Below are 22,639 nucleotides of genomic sequence, written 5' to 3'. Positions count from 1 at the left end.
TCATGTGAACTGTGTGGCATACTTCATATGAGGCGATATTATCAGCTGTAAGTAATCCAAGCTGCGCATATAATTCATAGACATAGATGTTAGGTAAGGAAAAAACCAGTTTTAATAGATCAGTTAGTGCTACGTGCCAGCCTGAATCGAACTATTGAACAAAAACCCCCAAAATCTAGTATCTGCTTCAGCAAATGTCTTAACACTGAAGTTCCCCAAACACAAGTGAATCATTTAGCTACTGTAAGTATATTTAACTGTATGTAGCTGAATTTCCTTGAGACAGACTATTCAGTGACTTTCGAATACAGCACCACTTTGCTGTCTTGCATCCAGTGATTATGCATTGACTTGGTGTGCTAGAAATTTCCCTATCGATCAGACATATGCAATAAGCCAAGGGGACCTTTTTTTTGGCTAGTGACCTTGTAGCATAAAATGACAAAGCAAATTGCAATATTTGTAACTTATAAAATTATCCTATAACCCTTTCAAGTGGATGTCAGCTTGCTATACCCACAAGGAGTTAATCTATCCACAGTACATTATGATCTTTAATAATTGGAAGCGATTGGCCAAAGTGCTGTAAACCTGGCAGAAATTTGTTGCCTTATTTTCTGCAAACCACAAGCACAGCTTATTAATTGAAAAATGAACATTAACTGGCGTTAGCTGGCATCTGTAAACTGAAAAAGAGAAATGACCACGGTACGCATTCAGCTGTAAACGGTAGAGCTGCAAAGCTGCAACAGGTAAAATTGGGTTTTAAGCACGAATGCAAAACCATTTTAGTCGGCTGCTGGCAAATGCCCAAGTCTAGGGTTTTTAATGAGGCTTCTGCATCAAAATAAGTGAAACCACATGGAATTTTAATTGTTCTTATTCTAAATATGAAACACACTGGAGCAGTATTCTTGAATCTAGGATGTTAGCATATATATTGGCATATTAACATTACCACTTTTCTGTTCTAAATGTATGGCTCTCAGAAAACTTGAGTGCCAGGTGACGTTAGGGAGGAATCAACTTGGAAGATTTAAAAACAGTTTAACCTGGGCTCCTTCAGATGTAAAGGTTTTTTTTTTTTTAACTATACTCTTTTTTTTTGGTATTGTCCAGCACGGTGAGCTGATCAGACTGTGTAGGGAAAGAAGATCACTTGCTGTGCTTGTTGCCGTGTTTCTCTTTCTGGCGGCACAAAATAGTGTCTCTTCCCTTTACAGAAGTGTGGTTTCACAATCATGCGGCCACAATGTAGGGCGGAGGATCTGTGCTTCACCCATTTCATACAAGCTATCACGAGAGTGGGAATTCACAGATGCAAATTGTTTTCTTGCTCTGACGGGGGAAAAATTAGCATAAATCTTTAATCCTGCTGGGGAGAGGAATAAATAAATCATTTACTTGCACCGTCATGTTACTATATTGCTGATCGACATCGCTATTTGTGTGCACCTAGATGTACAAAGATGGGTGCCATACCGAGAAGAGTTATTTATCTTCCCAGTCCAGCAAAGAGCTAGACATATATAAATGAATATGCATCTGGTGTTTGCAAGTTAGAAGCAAAACCAACCTTAACGCAAGGAGGTAGCACAGAGAGAGGAGGAGGGTGAAAATGCATCAGTGAGATTGTATAGCAATGAGGATGGCAAGAAGCCGAATTTTAGAGGTGACCTTTTAAAAAGTTTCTGGACTCACTTAGAAAAGAGGCTTTAGAACAGGCATCCCACAAAACTTTTTCTGATCTCCAAAAATATCTTTACACAGTGGAGATACAGAAGGCTGGGAACAAATCGCAGCCTAGGGCAGGGAGTTAGAGAGACAGCAAAAGGTATTTGGGCAAAAGGGGGGTTGGAGAAGTGAGTGTGCAGGAGCCATGCAGACACAGCCATGAGTGAGATAAGAAAGGGTTATGGTTATTTGGCCTTTGGGTAAATAGGATTGTGCTTTACAAGCAACAGTAAAAACAAACAAGTGTGGATTTACTAGGGTATGCAAGGAGGTCTGTAGCCCCACATTAGAAGTGCCTATGTGTGGTGTGCACATTCCCAGTCATTTGACACAGACATGATCTCTTGGCAGCACCCATACAGATAATATTTGGATCTAGCCCTGAAAGGGAGATTGCCTTTTAATGTGTAAAACTGTGTGGATAGTTTGTTATTAAAAAAAAAAAAAACAAAATTAGTTGCAAAGAAACAAAAAATGCTGATACTCTTCTACACCCTTACACTCATACCAATTCTACCTTTGATTATAAAAACCTTGTTTAGCTTCTACCAGGGTAAACTAAGAGCAACTCTGTTCATGTTGGGAGAGTTGCAATAACAATGAAAAAAAAAGGAATATAAGCAGTAGCACATTGAAACTCAGTATTTTGAGCAGCTGGGGAAATTATGTTCTAACCTTATATTTCCAGATACGTATCAGACCTGTTCACAATATAAAGGATAGTGTTCCAAAATTACAGCTTTGAATCTGGGTGGTATCACCTCTGGCTATTGTTTGCAGTTGGGAAAGAAAGAAGTTGCATCAAGTAGTAGAGTGTTTGCTGTAAAGGTACAAGTTATATTACATTCCACGGTGCTGTGGTTGGAGGGGTTGATGATGGAGACAGACCCATTCACCCGTAGGTCACTGATTCGGTTCCAGATAAAGATAATAGTAATCACATTGTCATCAGAGTTAAAAATGGGCTTTTACTGCCCATTTAAAGCCCTGTACCCAATATCTTTTGAGACAGTGGATTATAATCCCCGGGTTTCAGGCTGCATGAGTTGGACGCTTGGCTGGCTGCGGCCCAGGTCCTTCAACCTGAACCCAAGCTGTGCCTGAGCTTTGCCCCCTGCTGCTTTTAGGTATTGTCTGATACTATATTGAAGGCGTGGGTTAAATGAGCAGGTAGAATAGGAGAAAATAGTGATCTAAATCAAAAAATGTGCCACACAAGGTGGCAGGGTCTGTTGAGTCTGTGGCTTACGGTAGCAACCACCATTGTGGGTGCTACAGGGGACCAAGGGCAGAAGGGCTGGAGGGACCTTCCTTCTACACAGCAGTGTTGGCAAGTCAGATCCAAACCCTATCTACAAGGAAAAGCGTTGCTGCGTCTTACACTGAGGATACACAGGGTGTTTCAGTGTTTAGCACGTCAGTTTGGCATCTCAAAGATGCCGTATTTTCCCTTTAGGTAAATCAGATTTGGTAGATTGGCAAAGAGATGGGTGAACCCTTGGATCTAGAGGACTGTAAAGCTGTAGAAGTGTTGGCTGGGAAGCACAGGGAGAGCCCATTTGATTTCGTTGTTTTTCCCCTTTATTTATACCCCGCTCTTTCCAGCTCTCTCTTTCTAAAAATGTACATATGTATCTACTGCATACTGGCCGATGCATTTCCCTCCCTCTTGCACTGTACTTCTACATTAGGCTTTTTCTCTTCCCCCTTGTCCCTTTTCCCACACCCTTTCTGTTTTCCACTTTTCTGGCTCTCAGCGCGAGCTTTCACCATCTTTTTCTTCTGCTCCTGTCCATCCCACAGTCTCCTAAGCAGATCACCAAGCTACTAACGTTTGCTTTCCAGTTCTGCTCCAAAACTCTGGGCATTTGATGTGGGATTAGAAATTAGGCAAAATGAGTTTACCCATCCCTGTTTTGTGTTAGACTCCAATTCACAGCGTTACCATCCAGACGTTCACAGTAGCCATAAACTGTGTGGTCTTTTTTTTTCAACCAGACTGCACAGACTACATAGGAAAACAACTTCTTTCAATGGCAAGAAGTGTGTTGGGCTTGTAATTTTCCATCGACTGCACTGAAAAGTAAAATTTACATCTTTGCTATCAGCTCAGTGGCTTTGCCCATCTTTCAGATGCGGCAAATAATATTTTTCTTCCATAGGAAGTAGCTGAGCAGATCCTCACCTAAATAAATTGATTTAAGGCAAGAAGTGGGGCTTAGTCACCCCCGGTGTAACTCCCCTGGTGTCAGTGGTGCAACTAACTCCGTGTTGCCAACTCTTGTAGTCTTATTACAAGTTGCACAGTAATTTCTGCTTTTCTCGAAACCCCAGCTCCCCACGGCATGTGCTGAGGTGGGAATCTCAGCTTTCGTGTGCAACCAGACCTGAGTTTCTCGAGAGCAAAATAGCAAAAACCCAGACACGTAACCCTCAAAGCTCAGAAACCAGAAGGCAAGTCAACTCCAAATCCACCTTTCTCTTTTTGGTTCTTTTTCAATCTCTTGATTTTTGAGATTCTTTTTTTTCCTGGCCTGACTTGTGACCTTTGAACGCTTCAGGTTGGCAATGCTGCTCCCGCCATTGGCATCAGTGGAGTTAGACCAGGGATGAGTTTGGCCCAGCGCTTGTAGAAGACAGGTGTATGAATCTGTTCCTTGCAATGTATTATTTAATATGATCTACTGTTCTCTTGGGGGCCAAAAGAAGTGGGTTTTCTTAGAAAAATAAAATTCTATCATCACTTGATACAAAAAATGGTATTTACAGAATTGTTTTCCCCCGTCTTTTGTTATAATTTTTTAGGTGCTTCAGAGCTGGGCCCATTTTCAGATCCCAGGCAGTTCACAAGCATTTCATCCCTCACTGAGAGCCGCTTCTCCAACCCACGAATGCACTATCCAGCCACCTTTACCTATACACCGCCAGTCACCTCAGGCATGTCACTGGGTATGTCCGCAACCACTCACTACCACACCTACCTACCACCACCCTACCCCGGCTCTTCCCAAAACCAAAGTGGACCTTTCCAGACCAGCAGCACTCCATATCTCTACTATGGCACTTCGTCAGGATCATACCAGTTCCCCATGGTGCCGGGAGGGGACCGCTCCCCCTCCAGGATGCTTCCTCCGTGCACCACCACGTCCAACGGCAGCACGCTGTTAAACCCTAACTTGCCCAACCAGAGTGACGGTGTGGAGGCGGATGGCAGCCACAGCAGCTCCCCAACCGTCTTGAATTCTAGTGGCAGAATGGATGAGTCCGTTTGGAGGCCGTACTGAGATTTCTTCTGTAGCCGGCCCGACCTCCGTGAGCCAAAAAAAAACCAAAAAACCAAACAAACGGTCGACTAACTACGAAGTGCCTGTTTTTTGTGTTTTTTTTTTTTTAAAAAAAATAGATTTTACCAATATGTGCAACTGTGTAGATGGGGTGATAATGGCCATAAATAACACAAAAGTTACCAACACACCACAACCCATGTTTCAGATTATGTGGATCAAAGCACATATTTTTTTTTTTTCTTGGAACCATTTTACTTTGTTTTATATTTAAAATGTACTTTTTACACACACACAAAAAAATCACCCCTCCTTTTTTTTTCTTTTTTTTTTTTTTTGGTCTAGAGTGTTGTAATAACTAGTGAGTTCTTTTGCCAATGAGGAGAGAACGGACTCCCCAGCTATCAGGAGAAACATGGTGATGCAAGGCAAAGGCTGCATTCCCTTTTATTTTTTAATTAAAAAAACGTAACCATGAACTCCAGCTACAGTTGCAATCATACAACGTATGGGACCCTCTTCACACCCGTAGTGCAATTCAACTGGCTTGTATTGGTGCACATAAAAAGGAAAGCAAAGATCGAGTTGCTTCCATTTTGCCATGATACATTCAGATGAAAACAGCTGTCCCAAAAAAACTCTGTCCGAGCCTTGCTGCAGATAACGGTTGAACTTCTCTGTGTTCATTGCTTTTTTGGTTTGGTTTTGGGTACTTAAAGAGAACGAGTCTTCAAGTTAGGGTAGACAACCCTGGGGTTTCCTTTTTGCTTTTGTATTCGTTCGTTTTGCCTTCGATTAGCCAAAAACCAAAAATAACAACCAAAACCTTTAAAAACAAAAAACAAAATGTTATTACTTATGCAAAATAAGAAAATGGCAATATATATTACTAGAGCCAAAATGGTATACATAGTATTTGTGTTCGGCTATGTTCTTTTTTATTTTTTTTTTAAATTATAAATGTGTAAAATTTGAGGTTGTTTGCTAACATGAATCATCATATAACTTTAAAAGAATATTTATAATTATTTAATGACATTTGGACCCTTTAAACGTTTCTTAATGTAATGATATATTGACTTCGGTCTCTAAAAGTGGTTTTGTTTTTTTTTTTTTTACTTATTACATTTCTGCAATGGTGTAAACCTCAAACCTTTACCCAACTCTGAAAAGCAGTTCCAGTGTGAACCAGTTTACAATGTGACTTAAAAACGACAAACCCAACCCAAATGCATCCACATCAAATGATTTTGGATGTAGGAACTTTTTATATAACTTATGAAGGAAATATTGTGCTTAAAATATTTTTATTAGCTGTCTGGTTGCCTTCAACACAGTCTTGCCTTTTAATCAGTAGTTGTGGAGACACTGGAAAAATGGTAGGAAGGATGAAATATTTTCCACCCTTCCCCTAATTTCTTCTTCTCCCAGGATTTTTCTCAGAACTTCATAATTTGAAAATATTCATATTTAAAATATTCTGTTTTGACAGCATAATTTGAATTTCGACAGGGTTTTTTTTCCCCAAAGAAAAATCAAAACCGTTTCAAAGCCCATATTTTATAAATAATGAATTGTTAATTATCTCAGAACTGGGATTAAGGGAGTACTGGTGAAACTTTTTCCCCTCCCCTTGCAATTTCAGCCCACTCGATGGAATAAAAAGGTTCAAAACTTGAGACAGAAACTGCCTGGTAGCGCATCACCGCCCATTAGCATTAAATGCTAGAGCCGTAAGGATGCTGTGTTGACTTTGAAGCTGTTGCCATATTAGAGACAAGCACAAGGGCAACAATACTCACCTCCGCAAACGCTGAAGATATAAAAAATCACCTTAAAAGCCACCCTGGGGCTCCCAGGCACAATACAGGGAGAGCAAACTGCACCCAAAACCCTTAACCAACCTGTCTGCCGCCAAACAGCGGAGGGGCCCAAATTTTGCCCAGCCCAGGGCTGCTACGGCAAATGGGGAGGTGACGCGGCATCGGCTGGATGCGGTGGGAGCTGAACCGCCCTCCCCGTGCTATCCCCATGCAGGTGATGTTAAGCCTGGTTTAGCGGGATGTTCAGCACGTGCTGGTGGAGTTTGTCGGCGCTCCCTCCTTTCCCTGCCTTAGCCATCGCCGTCCACAGCCTCCTTGGGGGGCTGCCGGCCGCCACGCCGCTCCGTGGCCGTACAGTGGCTACCTCCAAAGTATCGCAATAACTCAACAGTGGGCATAGCCATACAGAGCTGGACAACGCCATCACCGCTCGTTAATAGCGAAGCTGTTCAACGAGTTGACATTAGCATGCTACATCCCTCTGATTCGCGTGATGACGCGCTCTTAAAAAAAAAATTAAATAAAGTCTTTGCCTTCTAAAGGTTGTATACCAAGTATGCTTAAAGTATAAGTAAGACACTTTTTTTTTCTTCTAATACTTAGTTTTCCTTCAAAGATGGAAGCTGTAATTGATTCTATTTATTGTTGGTTTGTGGTAGCTTGAAGCATACCACTGTCCATTTATTTGTAACTGTAAAATACGTTTGTTAGTCTCAGCAGCACTTAAAAAGCCAGTGTCTGGTTACACATTTCAGTTTTGTTTTTTGTTTAGTAAGCAAGAGAAAAAGATGTACTGCCAGTGCAAGCTGTTTCCTATTTAATAAAAGGTACTATATTTGTACATTATTTGTTATTGCTGAGAAGGGCTTTTTAAGGTTTACTGTATGCATATTAAGTAATTTTTAGGGTGCTTTTGTGTTGAAATGTTGTTAAGAGTGGCTGCAGGCAGCAACCCAGATTTTTTTTTTTTTTTAAGACTTTGTTGTAAAATTCAAGCACTTGGTTTTTGTTTCTGGATAAATCCAGCACAGACCAGACTTTTGTTTTGCTCAGTACCGACAGGACTCTGTTTGTGTCCCCGCGGTTTTTCAACTGGACCATTAGGGACAGACGTTGAAAACGTTTTCTCCACCCGGTCGAGGCGCACGTGCCCGATCCATGCCCTCGGCTTCCCTGGCCGTGCGGGCAGGCGTCTGCCTCTGCCTGCTTGAGATAGGAAGGCAAGGATTTTCTAAGTACCTATGGACGGAGGAGCACCAGCCCCTTGACTTTCAGTAGTTCCCCGTGCTCCTGAACCCTCCTGGTGCCTTTGGAAAATCCCTCCCGGTACGTCAGGCTGGTCACAGAGGGAGTTGTACAGGCTGAGGCAGAAATGCTCATCAAAGCTGTCAGGAAATGCTTCCGAGTTCACTTGGAAATGCTCTTGAATCAGGATTTCAGACCAAAATAAACCGCAACCGGCGCTATGTAGTTCATCATATCAGATTATTTGACATTTTGTGAGGTGCCTAGCATCGACAGAAAGGAGTTTTCTCAAAGGTACGAGAGCCCTTCCCTTTGGTGAGTGGCAATCTTTGGCGCCGGTCATAGATTTAAAGATTAAAAAAAATGGCCTTTTTTCACTTTCCACCTCTCTTATTCTACCAAAGATTTACTTCCAGCACAACAGGCACGATGTCCCTTTTGTCAAATGGAGGGTTAAATCCTCCTCTCCCTCCTCCTAAGGGTAACCAGATCGGGGTCAGCGGGTTGGGACGGATGAGTAAAGCAAATTATTTAACCCACAGCATCATTCGTGTGGCGTTTATCGTTTCTTTTAAAAGACCAGCTGCTGTGTCTATCTTAGCATTGAACTTTTTTGCCAGCAGTCCCCCGAGCAAAGATTTACCGGTTTCCACAGGTACCATCTCGAGTGGGGAAAATTTTGCACTTTCACACTTAGCAAAGCGAAGCTCAGCCCCGCACCGGGCTGCAGGCGGCCAACAAGCCATGAGCAAAAGCAATAATTAAAACCTGGATCATCCATGAGCTCAAAGAAGCCCCATTCTCTGAACCCCTGAATTTCTTGTTGTTTTTAAATAGAATGCATTTCATTTTAACATTTTCTGAGAACTTTTTTAGATGTTTGTTTACTTCCATGTTTACAGATAACTCTTTGCTTTTTTTTTAATGCAGTACTTCTAAGTATATCAGCCAAAACCATACTTTTACAGTAACTTTTGTTTTAGGTAATATGAGCGACATTCCAATCTTTTTTTGTTGTTAAATATGCTTTACCAGTCTTGAATTCCGCTGGAACAAAATATTTGTAGCATTTTGTGTAAATACAAGCTTTAATTTTTTATTTTTTCAAATGCTGTCACCCAAGATTTGCTTTTCATGCACATATTGTACAAACACACTCTGCTTTATGCCACAGACGATGATTGTGGATCAGTTTACTTCAACTTCAAAGGGACTATTTGTATTGTATGTTGCAACTGTAAATTGAATTGTTTGGCATTTTCTCATGATTGTAATATTAATTTGAAGTTTGAATTTCATTTTCAATAAAATGGCTTTTTTTTTTTTTTGTTAATGTTCTTCTACGCTTCTTTTTCTTCCGCTGTCTCCTCTTAGCACCAGGCAGGGTAAAGTAAGTACACGGTAGGACACAGTGCCGGCCCTTCCGTGGGGACCCCATCGATTTCTGCAGCACTTAAGTTTTCCATTAAATATAAAAAACACATTTCTAGGCCTATGGGTGATAAAGGACACCTTCTAAATCTGATCTCAAATGTTGCTTCTTTTCCTGAGTCTGCAAGCTATCAACACCTGTGTTTCTTAGAGGAGTGCAAACTGCTCCATTCATCTTGCTAGATCGTTGACTCTGAAACCTAACAACTGACATTAGCTGGGACATTCTGGTGCTATGGTGCTGTGGGTAGAGCTTGGAGTACAGGAAAAGCTGGGAGAGATTTCCAAACTGGGGGGGAGGGATTGGGGTTTATGGTGCTTTTCCAGGATGGGGGTTGCTCTATCCCCACCTCTTCCTGGTCAGACCTGAGGAATGCAGTTACAGATAATCTTGTGATTTGCATGGCCTGAGGCAAGAATAGTTTCCAAGCAGCAAAAGATATATGGATAGGGAGGAGACTGGGGGAGGAGGCTATTTTTCCTCCAGCCTAGTGTCAGGGGTAGGAGGAGATGTAGCTAATGAAGGTGAGGTTAAGTTCACCTGAGGCTGTCTGCAGGAGGAGAGCAGAGGACAGGAGTTGTTTGCAAGCTTGTGCCTGGTTTCATAGTAAGTTCTTATCCTTTTTAGCTATTTCTTGAGTTTGCAAAAGCAAAACAGTGGCACAGAGAGGCATGAGGTTCTGATTGTTTCAAGAAACCTTTAACTCTGAAGTTTAAATGTCACTAATACTGATTTTGTGAGCTCTGTTGGCTTTACCATGGACCTATACGTTTCTTGCATGGTGGTTGAAGATTGAGATAATGTTTGGGGGTTTTCAAGAGTGCTTTCATTCCAGCCCATGATCTGAGTCCTGATTTTAGGGAAGCTTCATCCAAGAGTGAGGAAACAAGCAAACCAATCAATGCTTTGTGGTATAATTGCTATATAAATCGTTTTGGGGGGACTTAGCTACAAATGTTAGTGCTAAGACTTTCTGCTGCCCTCTGGTACACAGATTAACCCATCTCAGCTCGTCAGAGCACAGAGGGACGTTCAGTATATTCTTGCTTTCATGGTCATTTAATCCAGATGCTCATAAATGGAAATAAATAATTTTTCACCATTTTGTATGGTCAAGTGGTGGAACAGGGGCCTAGGGAGGTTGTGCCACCTCTGTTCTTGGAGATTTACAGGACCCAACTGGGTAAAGCATGGAGCAACCTGGTCTGACCCTGGAGCTGAGGCTGCCTGAGCAGAAGGTTGGGCTGGGGACCTCCCACAGTCCCCTCCAAATTATCCCGTGAGCCAGGCTAGGAGCTATCTGCTAGAGATTGTTGTCTAAGCTAAAAACTGCTTGCATGACTGTACGGATAACACATATTCAGCGAAAACCAATCTGAATAAAGAGGTTTGACGGGATGAAATTCTTACATAGGCAGGTTATTGAGGAGTTACAGTGATCCCTCTATCTTTTGTTGGTTTCTGACACATTTCTCTGGGATATCTATGGCAGACATGGTCAGCACGAGGGTTGGAAGAGCCAAACTGTCACTCTGATCCAGTATAGCAGTTCCCATCGTACATCATGCTAGGGGTGTTGCTTTTGATTTTTTGATTCATTTACCCTTTTGCAGCTTGAGAAGGTGACTCTCGTTCTCTTGCCTTAGCCAGAAAGCAACCACTCTTGAGGCAAAATGACCACCGCTGGTCAGCATGGAGGACTGCCTGATACGGAGACATGTGGAGCAGTGGGGGGAGATCCAACTCAAACTACTTGTAGGAGGTAAAATTTAAAGATGCTTCCTACAAGGGATGGTGACCGTTGTCTTCCCCATCTTTTGGTGTCAGTAAATAGCTTCTTGCTTTTGGGTTGTGAGGGTTGAACGTCAGCTCTGGATCGCTGGAGTTGGGCCTTTGCCGGTCCCACGCAGCGTGCATACGGCGGGCAGCATCTCGCGCCGCCTCTCCCTGTTGGCCTCGGTTTTAACTTTTTAATTTCCTGTGGCTGTGAGCAATACTGGAGGGGCTCGGAGCAGCCACGTGTTGGCAGCCGCAGGCCTAAATCAGCCTTTTTTCTGCCTAAAACAAGCTCTTGGGGAGAGGTGGGGGAGAGAAGGAGCAGGGTCTGACTTTATGGTTCAGCACCAAGCCCTGTGCTGGCACCAAATAAAAAATTCATCAAGCTGTTTACTGGGGAAAAGGAGGAAATAACCTCAGTTATATACCCAAGGATTCACATGTACCGTCTAGTTACCTTCTGCGTGGTCAGGAGGAAATGAATCGGTGTTTTGGGGTGGAATCCCTCCCCTGGGCGCCCGCTCACGGATGGCCAATGATCTGCCTAAGTCACAGCAGTGCTCTGCAGCACTTGGGGGGTCACGCTAAAGCGTGTATTTGGGTAGGAGAGGGCATGGTGAGGTGTGAGTGAACAGCTTTGCAGCTCAGGCACTCACCACTTGGCTGAACGCTTGCAGAGAACAGCCCAAGAGCGTTATTCGCAAGAAATATTTGTTGGATGGGTTAAAATTATAAGCAAATCAGCTAGAAACCCATGATCTTTGGGTAGGTGATGGGGATGACTGTGGCGGATAAAATACTGGGAGCAGGTTGAGCGTTTCTACTCAACATCTTGAAGAAAAGTTTTAGCACGAGCTTAAAACCAAAATTTAAATATTTATCATTCAAAAGAGCTGTCTTTGGCCTTCTGTAATTATAATCTTTTCCCTGTAGATCTACTGGTGCAATATCAGGCTGGGATGTATGGAGCTGTTCTCATGGGGTCTCTGTGATACTTGTATGGCCTTGAAGGGGGGGACATCGGCATCTGCCCCTCTGGGAATAGAAAGCTGTTGGCCCTGTAACAGATAAGGCTGTGAGATATGAGAACAAAGCCTAAACTTCCAGGAGCATCTGGTGATCTGATGCAGTGCCAATAAAGTAACTTAGCACCTCCCACATAATTTAAAATTGAAGTTCTCAGGCCTGCCCTGCTACTTTCGTGCAGATTAATTGCATATATTACTTAGGGCAGATGCAACCTCCTTTTCTAATGTTGACTGTGTTACCTAAATGACAAGTGGACTTGAGTTTCCCTCCTGCAGTTCAGGTGAGAGAAGAAAATAAAATCCCTATAGTTATATTTGTAAGAACTTGTAAAGATGAGACAAATTAGCTTTTGTTCCATAGCTGGGGCATTTCACCATCGTCTGTGATTCTCCAGGCAGCTTTGGACTCCTTTTTTTTATGCCTCAGTTTCCCTAAATATAGAACATGGAATTTACTATTTCCCTACTTTGTCAGGGTGTCCCATGGACTCAGTGTTTATAGAGAGCTTTGAACTGTTGTTGTTGTTGTTGTTGTTTAGCTCTTTTTACTACAAATCCAATGTTTGATCCCACACCATTGGATAGTGTCCTTTGAAACAGCACATTTCTAAACCACATGTTTAGAAAAATTGACCCAGTTTCCAGACTGCTGATCTGGTCAAAAAACAATGCGGAGTTAAGGCCAAGTTGTGCTGTCTCAACAGATTTACTCGGGATTTGCGGTGGGGCAGGAAGAAAAACAGAGATCGCTGCAATCCGTGGAGGCAGTCCTTGGCCGCTCCCTCCCGGCTGCTCGCTCGGGATGAGCAGCTGGAGCTCGCGGGATGTCCCAACACTTAGAGAAAAGCAAACAACCCATGTTAAAGTTGATACGCCGCAGCAGCTTGCCAGTGATTAATGTTCACCGCGAGGCCAAATTCAGATGGTGATTACGCCAGTAGAGATCAGCTGAAGTCCCTCTATTAATACCCCCACATTTTTGGACGTCAGCATTTTTCAGCCCGTAAATGTGGGTGTTATCAATGAAGGGTCACCGAAATGCTGGTTGGAAGGGGTGTCCATGTGTCTCCTGGTCCAAGGGAGGCTCCACACAGGACCACCACCACCAGATCCACTCAGCATGGCCGTGTTCAGTGTGTCTTGAAACCTTCCAAGCGTGGAGATGGAGCTGGGGCTTCAGCAGATCATCTCATCCCTGTGCTTCTCTTAACGTCCTCCCCCAACCTTCTGAAGTGCAATTAGTGTTTTTTCCCCCAGCCTCTGGGTTTAGGTTAGGGTTTGGGTTTTTCCCTGCTTCTGGGTTTGGGCACACTGGGTACAGTAAGGATTTAAAACCTTGTTGCACATCTATAGGAGTCCAGTGCTTAGTGACCTCTCCTTTCCACCCCTTCATTTGTATTCCTCCAGGCCAGGACTTTAGAGCATTATTAAAAATAAAGTCAGAGCCTAAACACCAAGACAGCCCCTCACCCCCCAGCCTGTTTACTTTTTAATTTCTGCAGTTGGAAGAAGTCGTCCATAGTAGCTGAAAATGATGCTGTTACACCCATATGCTGTGAGGTAGCTTCTCCCAGGAAGGCACGATTTTTATCCCTGCACCGGGGTGTGCGAGGCTGGTTAGCAAACGTCAGAAAATAGAAAGGAAAGGCCATGGCAGAAGGGGAAAAAAAAAAAATCAAAACCAAAAAACAAATAATCCAGACAGATCTCAGGAAACCTGTATGCAAAGGAACTTTGTCCTTTTATTGCCAGTAGTGGTGTTCTCCTAACAGAGCAGGATGTTCGCATCTTTTAATAACAGCCAGGCCAGATGCTGAAGTCTCTTCTGCAAATACTGTATAAGTGAGAAGGAGAACAGCTGATTTCTGTTAAGATGAATACACCAGGAGAATAAGCCAAAAAAAGTAGGAGAAATCTCCGGAGGTCTGTCTTTGCAACTCCGTTTGGCAGCTAGATCTCAAAGTCGAGACTGAAAATCCAATCTGTGCTTCTGTCCCTTCGCTGATCGGTCGCCGCGTGTCGAGCGGCAATTCCTGCACCGCTCAGGGGTTTGGAGCAGCACTGGTGGGGATTTCCCCCTGTACTTTAAAAAGCTGAAAAATCCACAGCCTTTGGCTTTTGTGGAGCTGTAGAAAGTACCAGTCCGTGAAGAATTTGTTTGACATGCTCCCTGCCATAGAAAATGGTTACATGCTGAGTTGGGGCCAGTGACTTAAAATGGCATCTTTGTTCCATCTTTTTTCGTACTTTCTCCTCCGCCCAGTTTTCTTTCCTTAGTCTATTTCATTTGTATGGAAGAGATTAATTCAAAGTACTAGATAGAGACAAGACTGTTGTTTTATGAGGCATTGTATTGGGCATTAAGAAAGATGCCTCTTACTCTCCTCACACTACCCTTTCAATCAACTTTTATGTTCGGCACAGAAACTGCAGTTCCCTCCAGGCGGGGATCTTTGAAATCGCAGTAAAATCACTCATGTTTGTAATGTGCTTATAGGTATTGGATGGAAAGTGTTAGAGAAAAGTAGGGTAGATGGTGACGTGATATTTCGTATTTCTGTAATGGGACAATGTCCAAGAGAAAAAAAGAACTGACTGTGCGTCATGTTCACACATTTTTCTCATATGCTGAATGGCAGTCCTCGAAAACAGTTCTTAGAAACCAGAAAAAAAACTCTTTGTGAAACGATGGGGAGAACTCATCTAATGTTTAGGGTTGCCGGCCAACGACTGCAGATAAAGATGTTTATGGACAACTTATGCAACCCTTTTCCTTGCCAGCGAGGGAAGGTTTCGTATGTGCCATTTCAAACCTCCCTGTCTCTGCCTGACCAGGAGGATCCCCCCAGTTGCTGTTTTCATAAGTTTCCAATTTTGGTCGCTCCGTTTAACAGGGTGCATGGACATTTTTTTTCTGTGCTCTGCATTTATTTATAGAAGATACTTTTTTGGGGATAGTCATGCTAAGCCTGGCATTTTGTTTATTGTGGGCTTCTGCCCTGGAGCACCTCACCAACTCCTCCATGACAGAAAATAGCAACAGATAACGTGCTGATGAGCCGCAGTGTTACCTGGATATCGTCTCTTGGATTTACTGATCCAGGTGTGTGTGGCACAGAGGGACAGACCCTGCGCCCGCTCTGTGTCGGCAGCACCAGTGTCGAAGGATGGAAAGAGGATCCTCTGCTCATGGCTGAGGGCACGTGCTCCATGCTGGGGCAATCGGCTGCTCAGACACACCTGGCTGTATCAGACTTCACCATCTGGAGAAAAGAAAAAATAGAGAGAGATAATTTAGGTCATCTGCAGTATGACAGCCTAGAGACAGGAAAACACAAACCACTGGTGCTCGAACAGACCGTGGTTCAGAGGAGATGGCACCTCCCCGAGTCTGTTCAAGTCCGGTTGGTGGGGGATCACACCCATCCCGGTGGGGCTGAGGGGTGAAACCCTGATGAAGATGGATAAATTAATGCATCCCATAAACAAAAGTCCTCTCTGAGGCGAATCTTGAAGCCCAAATCCTGGCTTTCTTCTGGAAGCAGTAGGGTCCTGAAGGCACGCCCTGTTCCAGCTTCCCCAGAAGATTTTGGACATCTAAGGTCAGCGTTCGGATCCTGCACCCGCTCTTTCTTTCTACCAAAAAGCAAAACTAAAATAAGATCCAGTTTGTTCTTTGGGGCAGTGTAGGCTTGCTGAAGTCGCTGCCAGATTTAAGGTCGCTATTGGCCCTTCGGCGTTTCAGTTACTGCTGTGTTAAAGTATTTTAATTATAAACCCTTCCTGACCCATGAGAGCTGATACAGGCTGCATGAAGGGATCCATCGCTTTCTTAAGTGTGTAGCCCGAGCCCTTTGCTGGGGCGCACAGGGCTTCTCCCATCCTGTCGTATCCTTTCGGCCCCACACTGGTGTTGCAGACCAAAATGAGGGAAATTATAGCATCCTGGCTCATGCCCCTTGAAGTGCCCTCAAGACCCATGAAAATGTGCACCCAACAGAGAAAAGGATAATACTGAATTTGCAAAGGTCTCCTGCTAGAAATGAGAATGACCACAGACCTCAGGCCTTGCAAATGAAACGTCAAGTCATTTCTTTAGTGCTGCTTTGCCACAACAACTGCAAATAAGAAATTGAACCTCAAAGACGGAAAACGTGAAGCTCAAAAACATGCACACACCCCCACATGAAACACGAGGAAGAGGGAAATCAAATTGTCAGCTGCCTCCCAGAATGAGAAGTAGTTCATTTTTAAAAATGTTTTCTTAAGTTCACTCTCTTCTCAAGTGCCCAGAAGCGATGGGTACTTAATAAAAGTTGTGTAATGCTTTAGATAGGCATTGGTGAAAATACTGAATATGAATGTGAATATGAATTTGTATTTACCACCTTGTTAAGTCAAGCGTTGCTTTTGAAATATTATCATAAATGGGTAAAAAGATATATGAGCCAGGGGAGCTGATCTTACTATGAATCCTGCAGCTCCTGGTTTCTTTGGGAAAAGTGATTGTTATTTAGTTACTTCTTTTAGCTTAAAATGCAATTATTGTTTTTCTTCCAAGGGTTTTTGGCTGCTTTACAGTTGTTGTTAAGAAATCAGTATTTCTTAGTAAAATATGTACCCATTTATTAATATTTGTGACAAGGCAAATTTCAAAGAATTGAAAAGCTGTGGTGCCATTTTTCTGGAAAAGGTCAATACCTTGCCAGTAAACACATTTCTCCTTAAGAGGTCAATACAAATCCCAGTTAAAAAGAAAAGGGGGGTTGGAGTTTTGGGATTTTTTTTTTTTCTGCCACAGATGCTATAGTTACTCACTCTATTTCGCCCTCTTTGGGTTCACAATAATGGTTTAAAAACATTATTAGCAAGATACGCAAAGGAATGACTTGCTTCAGGTAATAAATGGTAGGATTGAATCCTGCTGGTTTTCCTTTTGTAGCCAGTAAAATCCATCTTAATGTTTTCTGCAAAGATAACAGTGGGAAGCAGAGCCTTGAACGTCATTGCCGCCCACCTCGTGACTTCTTACCTGCCAGATGACACCTCACAGCTCCCAGCGAGCTCCGGGCTGGGGACAATCACTAACTCGTTCCTAAAGCTGGATCTTAATCCCTAAATTACCCTAAAAAGGTTTCACAGACTATATAAGAAGCATTATACAGACTGTTAATTCAGAAACTGAAGCTAGGTGCCAGAATGGATATCCTCCACCATGCAGATGACCAAGAGAAAAGAATTTGGCCCAAGCTGTACTCGGAGGTGATCTCCTGAAGTCAAGAGCTAATCTGCTGAGATGTAAGGATTAGGGCCGATAGTTTATAGTTTTGTTTGGTTTTTTTTTTCCCCATATATGTATTTATGCACTATAGTAGTACTTACATGATACTCAAATATTTAAAAATGGAACATAAGAAAACTCCAGCTTCCTTGCTGGGAGAAGCACCATGAAATGCACCTTTAGGCTTTGGGGGTTTTTGCTTTCTGTGCATGTGAGGGGATCGGCACCTTGTACCTGGGCGTGTTTGTGGATCTGTGTGTGTGAGCCAGGGCAAATTGGCCCTCCCAAGGAAAACAGAAGGTGAGAGAGTGCTGATGAAGAGATGGGATTTGCCTCTTGTTTTGCATGGGAAAACCTGTTCTCTTTGCAGAGCGGATTTCTGTTTCCTAGGAAAATGAAGACTTTTGGTCTCTAGATACACAGATTTGAAGGTCAACTGGGTAATTAAGTAGTGGCGATGCTGACAGTTGTTAATGTTATACTCTTCGTTGCTTGCTGCAGTGCTTTGGGATGCCCCTGTGTGCAGAACGCCAGCTAGACCATACACCCTGAGCCCAAAATACTATGTGTGGTTGGACTGGAGGTTTTCAGGTTGTTTTGAAGACTTCAGAAGATGGGGGAAGACTACTTCTCCTTTGGTCAGGGGTTTGGTCATTCCAGCTGTAATGTATCCCACTGCCCCTCTGTAAACCCCGATGTCTGATACTGCTGGTGTTGGAGATCAATTCACTGAATATCAGTGAGACAAAGCAATATCTTTGGTAGACCAACCAACACAGCTGGAAAAAATGACAAGTTCTTGGCCAAGTCATTTTTGAGACTCTAAATAAATAAAAAAAAGAAGAAACTGGGGAAAATTGCTCTAGGTTTACTGTATTTTTATAAATTATCTGAGACATAAAAGTAGAGCAGAGAGGGACTTTGCAGTGGGAGAGATGAGGGAAAAGATTAAGTGCCATAAAAGCAGTATTTCTATGGTATCCTTAATGGTTACTATCTAGTTCAATGATGAATTTCAGTTCTCAGATTCATCTTGCATTGGTCTTCTTACAGGACTTAGAGGTCATACATAGTTCATCTTTTTTTTTGTCCTCATAGCCTTGAGCAGTTGCTTTTGGGAGCTCACAGTTTATCAGTTGGTCTAATCAACTGCCTCAAAAAGCCCTCCCTCCCCAAACCTAACTGTTTCTCTTTCAACAAGTTTCCATCCTTAGACTCCAGCAGCTTGAATTTTAAGTCTGTGACTTTGTACTTGTTTCTCACTACAAAGCCTGGGCACTGAGCCCCATAATAGCAAGAACATGGCAAACTGCGTGGTCAGTGGGTTGCTTGTAGAGGTGGCAGATCTTTCACAGAGACCTTTTCCACCCCCAGCAGATAAGTCGGGGATAACTGGTGCATTGACCATTATTGACCAGTTTTTGCATGTATTTCCTGGAGTGGAAGAAATGATATATAGTCTTTTGTTCAATGCAGAAAAGCAGAGCATCCACGAAAAATGAGGTGTCCCAGGCTTTGAATCATGCTAATGGGTGTGATACGTTGTTGTGCAAATGCCTCCCGCCTGTAGCCAGCACCTCTCAGTCCCACCTGAGCGAAGTTTAGCCGCTCTCTGGGTTGGGCTAAGCCATGAGAAGGCTGGGAGATGTTGCTTTTCATATTTGATGCAAGGGAACCAAACTCTGTTTTCTTGATACTTTGACCCCCTGTTTTCTTATCAGCCATCACAGCGGTGTCACAAAGATGCTGAAGATAGCAGAGGAAAAGGGTTGAACCACATGAATCTAGTTTCATGATTTGCATTTTATTTGCTCTGACTTCGTCTGGGCTGTTGCATCCTGACTGCCTTGTTTGGCTCGTGTGTAGAAGCAACTTCTATGAATAGCTGCTCCTGCTTTGAGCTGTTCCATGAATAAGAAGGGAACTCTATGAACACGAAGCCCAGGTAGACAGAGTGATTTTGTAAGGAAGTACGTCCTTCTTTCAGTTTAAAGGTTTAACTTAGACTTTTGGGGGAGTTAACTTTAATTTTCAGCCCCCTTTGGAAGGAGGCAGAACTACTGGGATTGTGTTGTATGTGGACACAAGCGCAATGTCTGTCTGTCCATCTGCCTGTAGCTTTTCAATCAGCCAGTCCCAGTTCAGTGAAACTCAGCAATGATGTCAGAACTTCTGAATTCAAACACACTTCGTGATGATGTCTTCCCAGATAGCAGAAATGTTTCTCTCCAAGCATAGGTTTGGATGAAACCTTTATTGTGCAGCAAAGAAGACAACCGAGGCTTGCTGTACTACAGAAGACCAAGCTCCTGTACCCTTCGACAAGGCTAGTTTGCTTGTTGTGCCATGACTTCTCTGAAAATTTGTGGGAGTATTTTTATTCTTTTGATATTTTCACAGACCCTAAATTTTGGGCCTAGACTAAGGCAACAGGAGACTCAGAGACCTCCTAACAAGTTTGTTCCACCCATTCTCTTGAAGTAGCCCATTGCTTCAAACTGAACCACTGCCTACAACTGCCACTAAACATTACTGCTTCTTGCAGTAATAGGAAGGATTTAATCATGTCTATAGAATAACTTCATCCCAGGATCCAAGTGCATAATGTCTTTTTCAATGTACATTTTCGTGAAGTTTGCATCATTTTCAAAGGGTAACATAGCCATAGCTCCTGGGTGTGCCTGTATATGCATGTGCATGTGTTTTGTGTTGAAAATAGTTTCAGGAGCCTTATGAGCTCATTGCCTGGTGGTTAAATAGACTGAGGACTGGAGCAGCTCCTCAGCGTTCACAGGATGAGATGATTTCATATCTGAAATAGAGCAAAGATTGAATCTACAGTAGGCGATAGAAGCGCTCTGTAATGCCCTTTTCCTCTCCAACCATTTGTGGCTTGAGTGCACTCTTGCCATATCCCAACTCTCTTGCTGGGAGTAAACTGGACTGTGCACCATTTCCCTCTGCATCTGAACATCCTTCAAAGGAAATACAGGCTGGACAGCCCTGCTGTGCACCAGTGGGCCCCCAAACAGGACAACTGGCAGACCAGCACTGCCCAGCCCTGGTTTACAGGCTCAGCTATAGACATGCCATGTTTCCCAGTCCCTTCTTCTAAATACTGCAAGAAATTCTCTTGCATAGAAAAATAAGAGCTCATGAAAAGGCCTTGGGCTCCCAAACACTGAAATAATGTAACTCAAATGGTGGCTGTCGGCAAATGAGAGAGAAAACACATTTGCTGAAAGCCCAATAAGAGGTTTCAAGCTAATGCTTGTGGCCTCACCCTTGTGGCTCAGCGTGCACGGCCCATTGGTGCGGCGAAGCTGACATGGTGTCACTCATTGAGCTGCAGTGACACGATCGTGTGCCTGAGCCCTCCAATTCTGCAGAGCAAAGGATAAAATGTTTATCAGATTTGACCTAGATTTGGCCTTGCTTTTTAAAGGCAGGCTCGTTGCTCTGTGAATAAACTCAGGATGTTGAACATAAACATCTAAAAAATAGGAGAGGATGACTCTTCTCACTCAACCCCTAGAAACCAGAAAAGGAGAGAATTAAGATTTTAAAAGAAAAGTCCCAACAGTGTGGAAGAAAGATGGGAAGATGCTCCATTTAAAACAATTTGAATTCCCACATTCCATATCCTCGGGAAAGTGATACTCCTGGACCAGCGACGGCCGCGTTGTGCATCCATGCACACCCTGCCCTACTCCTGGGGTTACTCCTCAGATCTTCTGCAGACTTGAGCTAAAACTGGAGTCATACGCCAGCCTGAGCCCTTGATAAGAGGCAGCCACTGTAGAAACCAGAGACTTCAGCCTCTTCCAGGAACCCCGGGTGGGGTGTTTTCAGAGAAAAGGTTGAGCTCTCTCTTTCCGTCCACAAAAAACAACTAACTGTTAAACTAGGCTTGGCTACTTTCTGAAGGTCTTTGCTGTAGCCCAAACTTCTAGATAGGAAAATAATACACAGTGAGAACAGATCTTTCCTCCTGACTCTGCTAGTTGTTTGCAGAAGGCTTTTCCCTTATCAGGATTGCCTGTCTGGGTGCTGTGTGTTTGCACACTTTGGGCTTCTTTTGGCCTGTTCTTTGCGCTCCTGACATCTGCCTGGACCCCTACCCTGGCTCACTGAGCTCCTAACACACAGAGTTCATTTGCTTTAGCAAAGCTGAGCTTGTGGAAATCTAGTTTTTCCTTTCTAGCTGAGCACACGGGAGCATTCACACCTCCTGACGTTGGGCTGTGGTGTGGAAAGGAAAGCGAGATTTATGAAGCCTGGGAGAAAATAAAGTAGAAGGAGAGCAGGTGTACCAACAGTGATGTTCCCCTGGGAGGAGGCAGGAGTGCATTTCCATCTTGGTTTTGCCAGGTGTGAGTCTTTCCAGGACCTGTATCACTGACTAATTAATGCTTACACATAGCAGTCATCCCTCCAAAACCCAACCCAAGGTGGGGCTGAGGTGTTTTGGAAGAACTGCTGCAAATGGACCAGTGCTGGAGCCCAAAGAGGCAGGACAGGGGTTATCTCACCTAAATCAGGACAGACTTCCACATCTGGGCTAGTTACCCTACATTTGCTTCCTTTATAGTTGATAGAGGGAAAGTGGCACTTTGAAATGGTTTAATTGCCCACATTAGGATGAGATAAATTATACTCTAGAAGCATATTTCTTCCCCCTGATTGCAAAGGAAGCCCAGAGGCATCTGTCCTGGGATCTGGGTCATGAGGAGGTGCAAAAAACTGTGACCCTGGAGTCAACCTACCAGTAGATTTCATATACCTCATGACTGGAAAATAGTTCTGGGTGTTGAAGTCCAAATTATTTTTCAATCCTTTAAATTGATGGCTGTCCAGAAAAATAGTGAGAGCCATATTTTTGAAAGGAAAGTGTTTTTTTGTAAAAAATTGTCAGCTCCACACACTGCCTCAGCAGATATTATCAATAGTGAGAGCCTTTGAATTGGTCTTGGTGAGTGACAGGAATGAGCAAGACCCAAGACGCAAACCATTAGCTGCTGAGATTTGGGTTGAGT

The 22,639-nt window shown here is 43.3% G+C and overlaps 1 protein-coding gene across 4 annotated transcripts in view; it reads left to right on the top strand.

The window, feature by feature from the left end:
* The window catches only part of RUNX2 (RUNX family transcription factor 2), a 160,662-nt gene that overhangs the window by 83,957 nt on the left and 54,066 nt on the right, over window positions 1-22,639 (top strand). For 2 of the 4 annotated variants that reach the window (XM_087775505.1, XM_087775504.1), the window contains one exon: window positions 4,540-9,391. The exons of the other annotated variants lie outside the window; for them this stretch is intronic. In XM_087775505.1, the coding sequence (XP_087631631.1) occupies window positions 4,540-5,018 (479 nt within the window). In that variant the 3' untranslated portion in view covers window positions 5,019-9,391. Of the gene's footprint in view, window positions 1-4,539; window positions 9,392-22,639 lie in introns of those variants that run through there. 4 annotated transcript variants of the gene reach the window in all.

The sequence above is a fragment of the Nipponia nippon genome, unplaced genomic scaffold, assembly GCF_047370975.1.
Source record: "Nipponia nippon isolate SJK-2023a ecotype South Korea unplaced genomic scaffold, ASM4737097v1 scaffold_4, whole genome shotgun sequence".
NCBI lineage: Eukaryota > Metazoa > Chordata > Aves > Pelecaniformes > Threskiornithidae > Nipponia > Nipponia nippon.
This window is presented reverse-complemented; position numbering and strand designations above follow the sequence as displayed.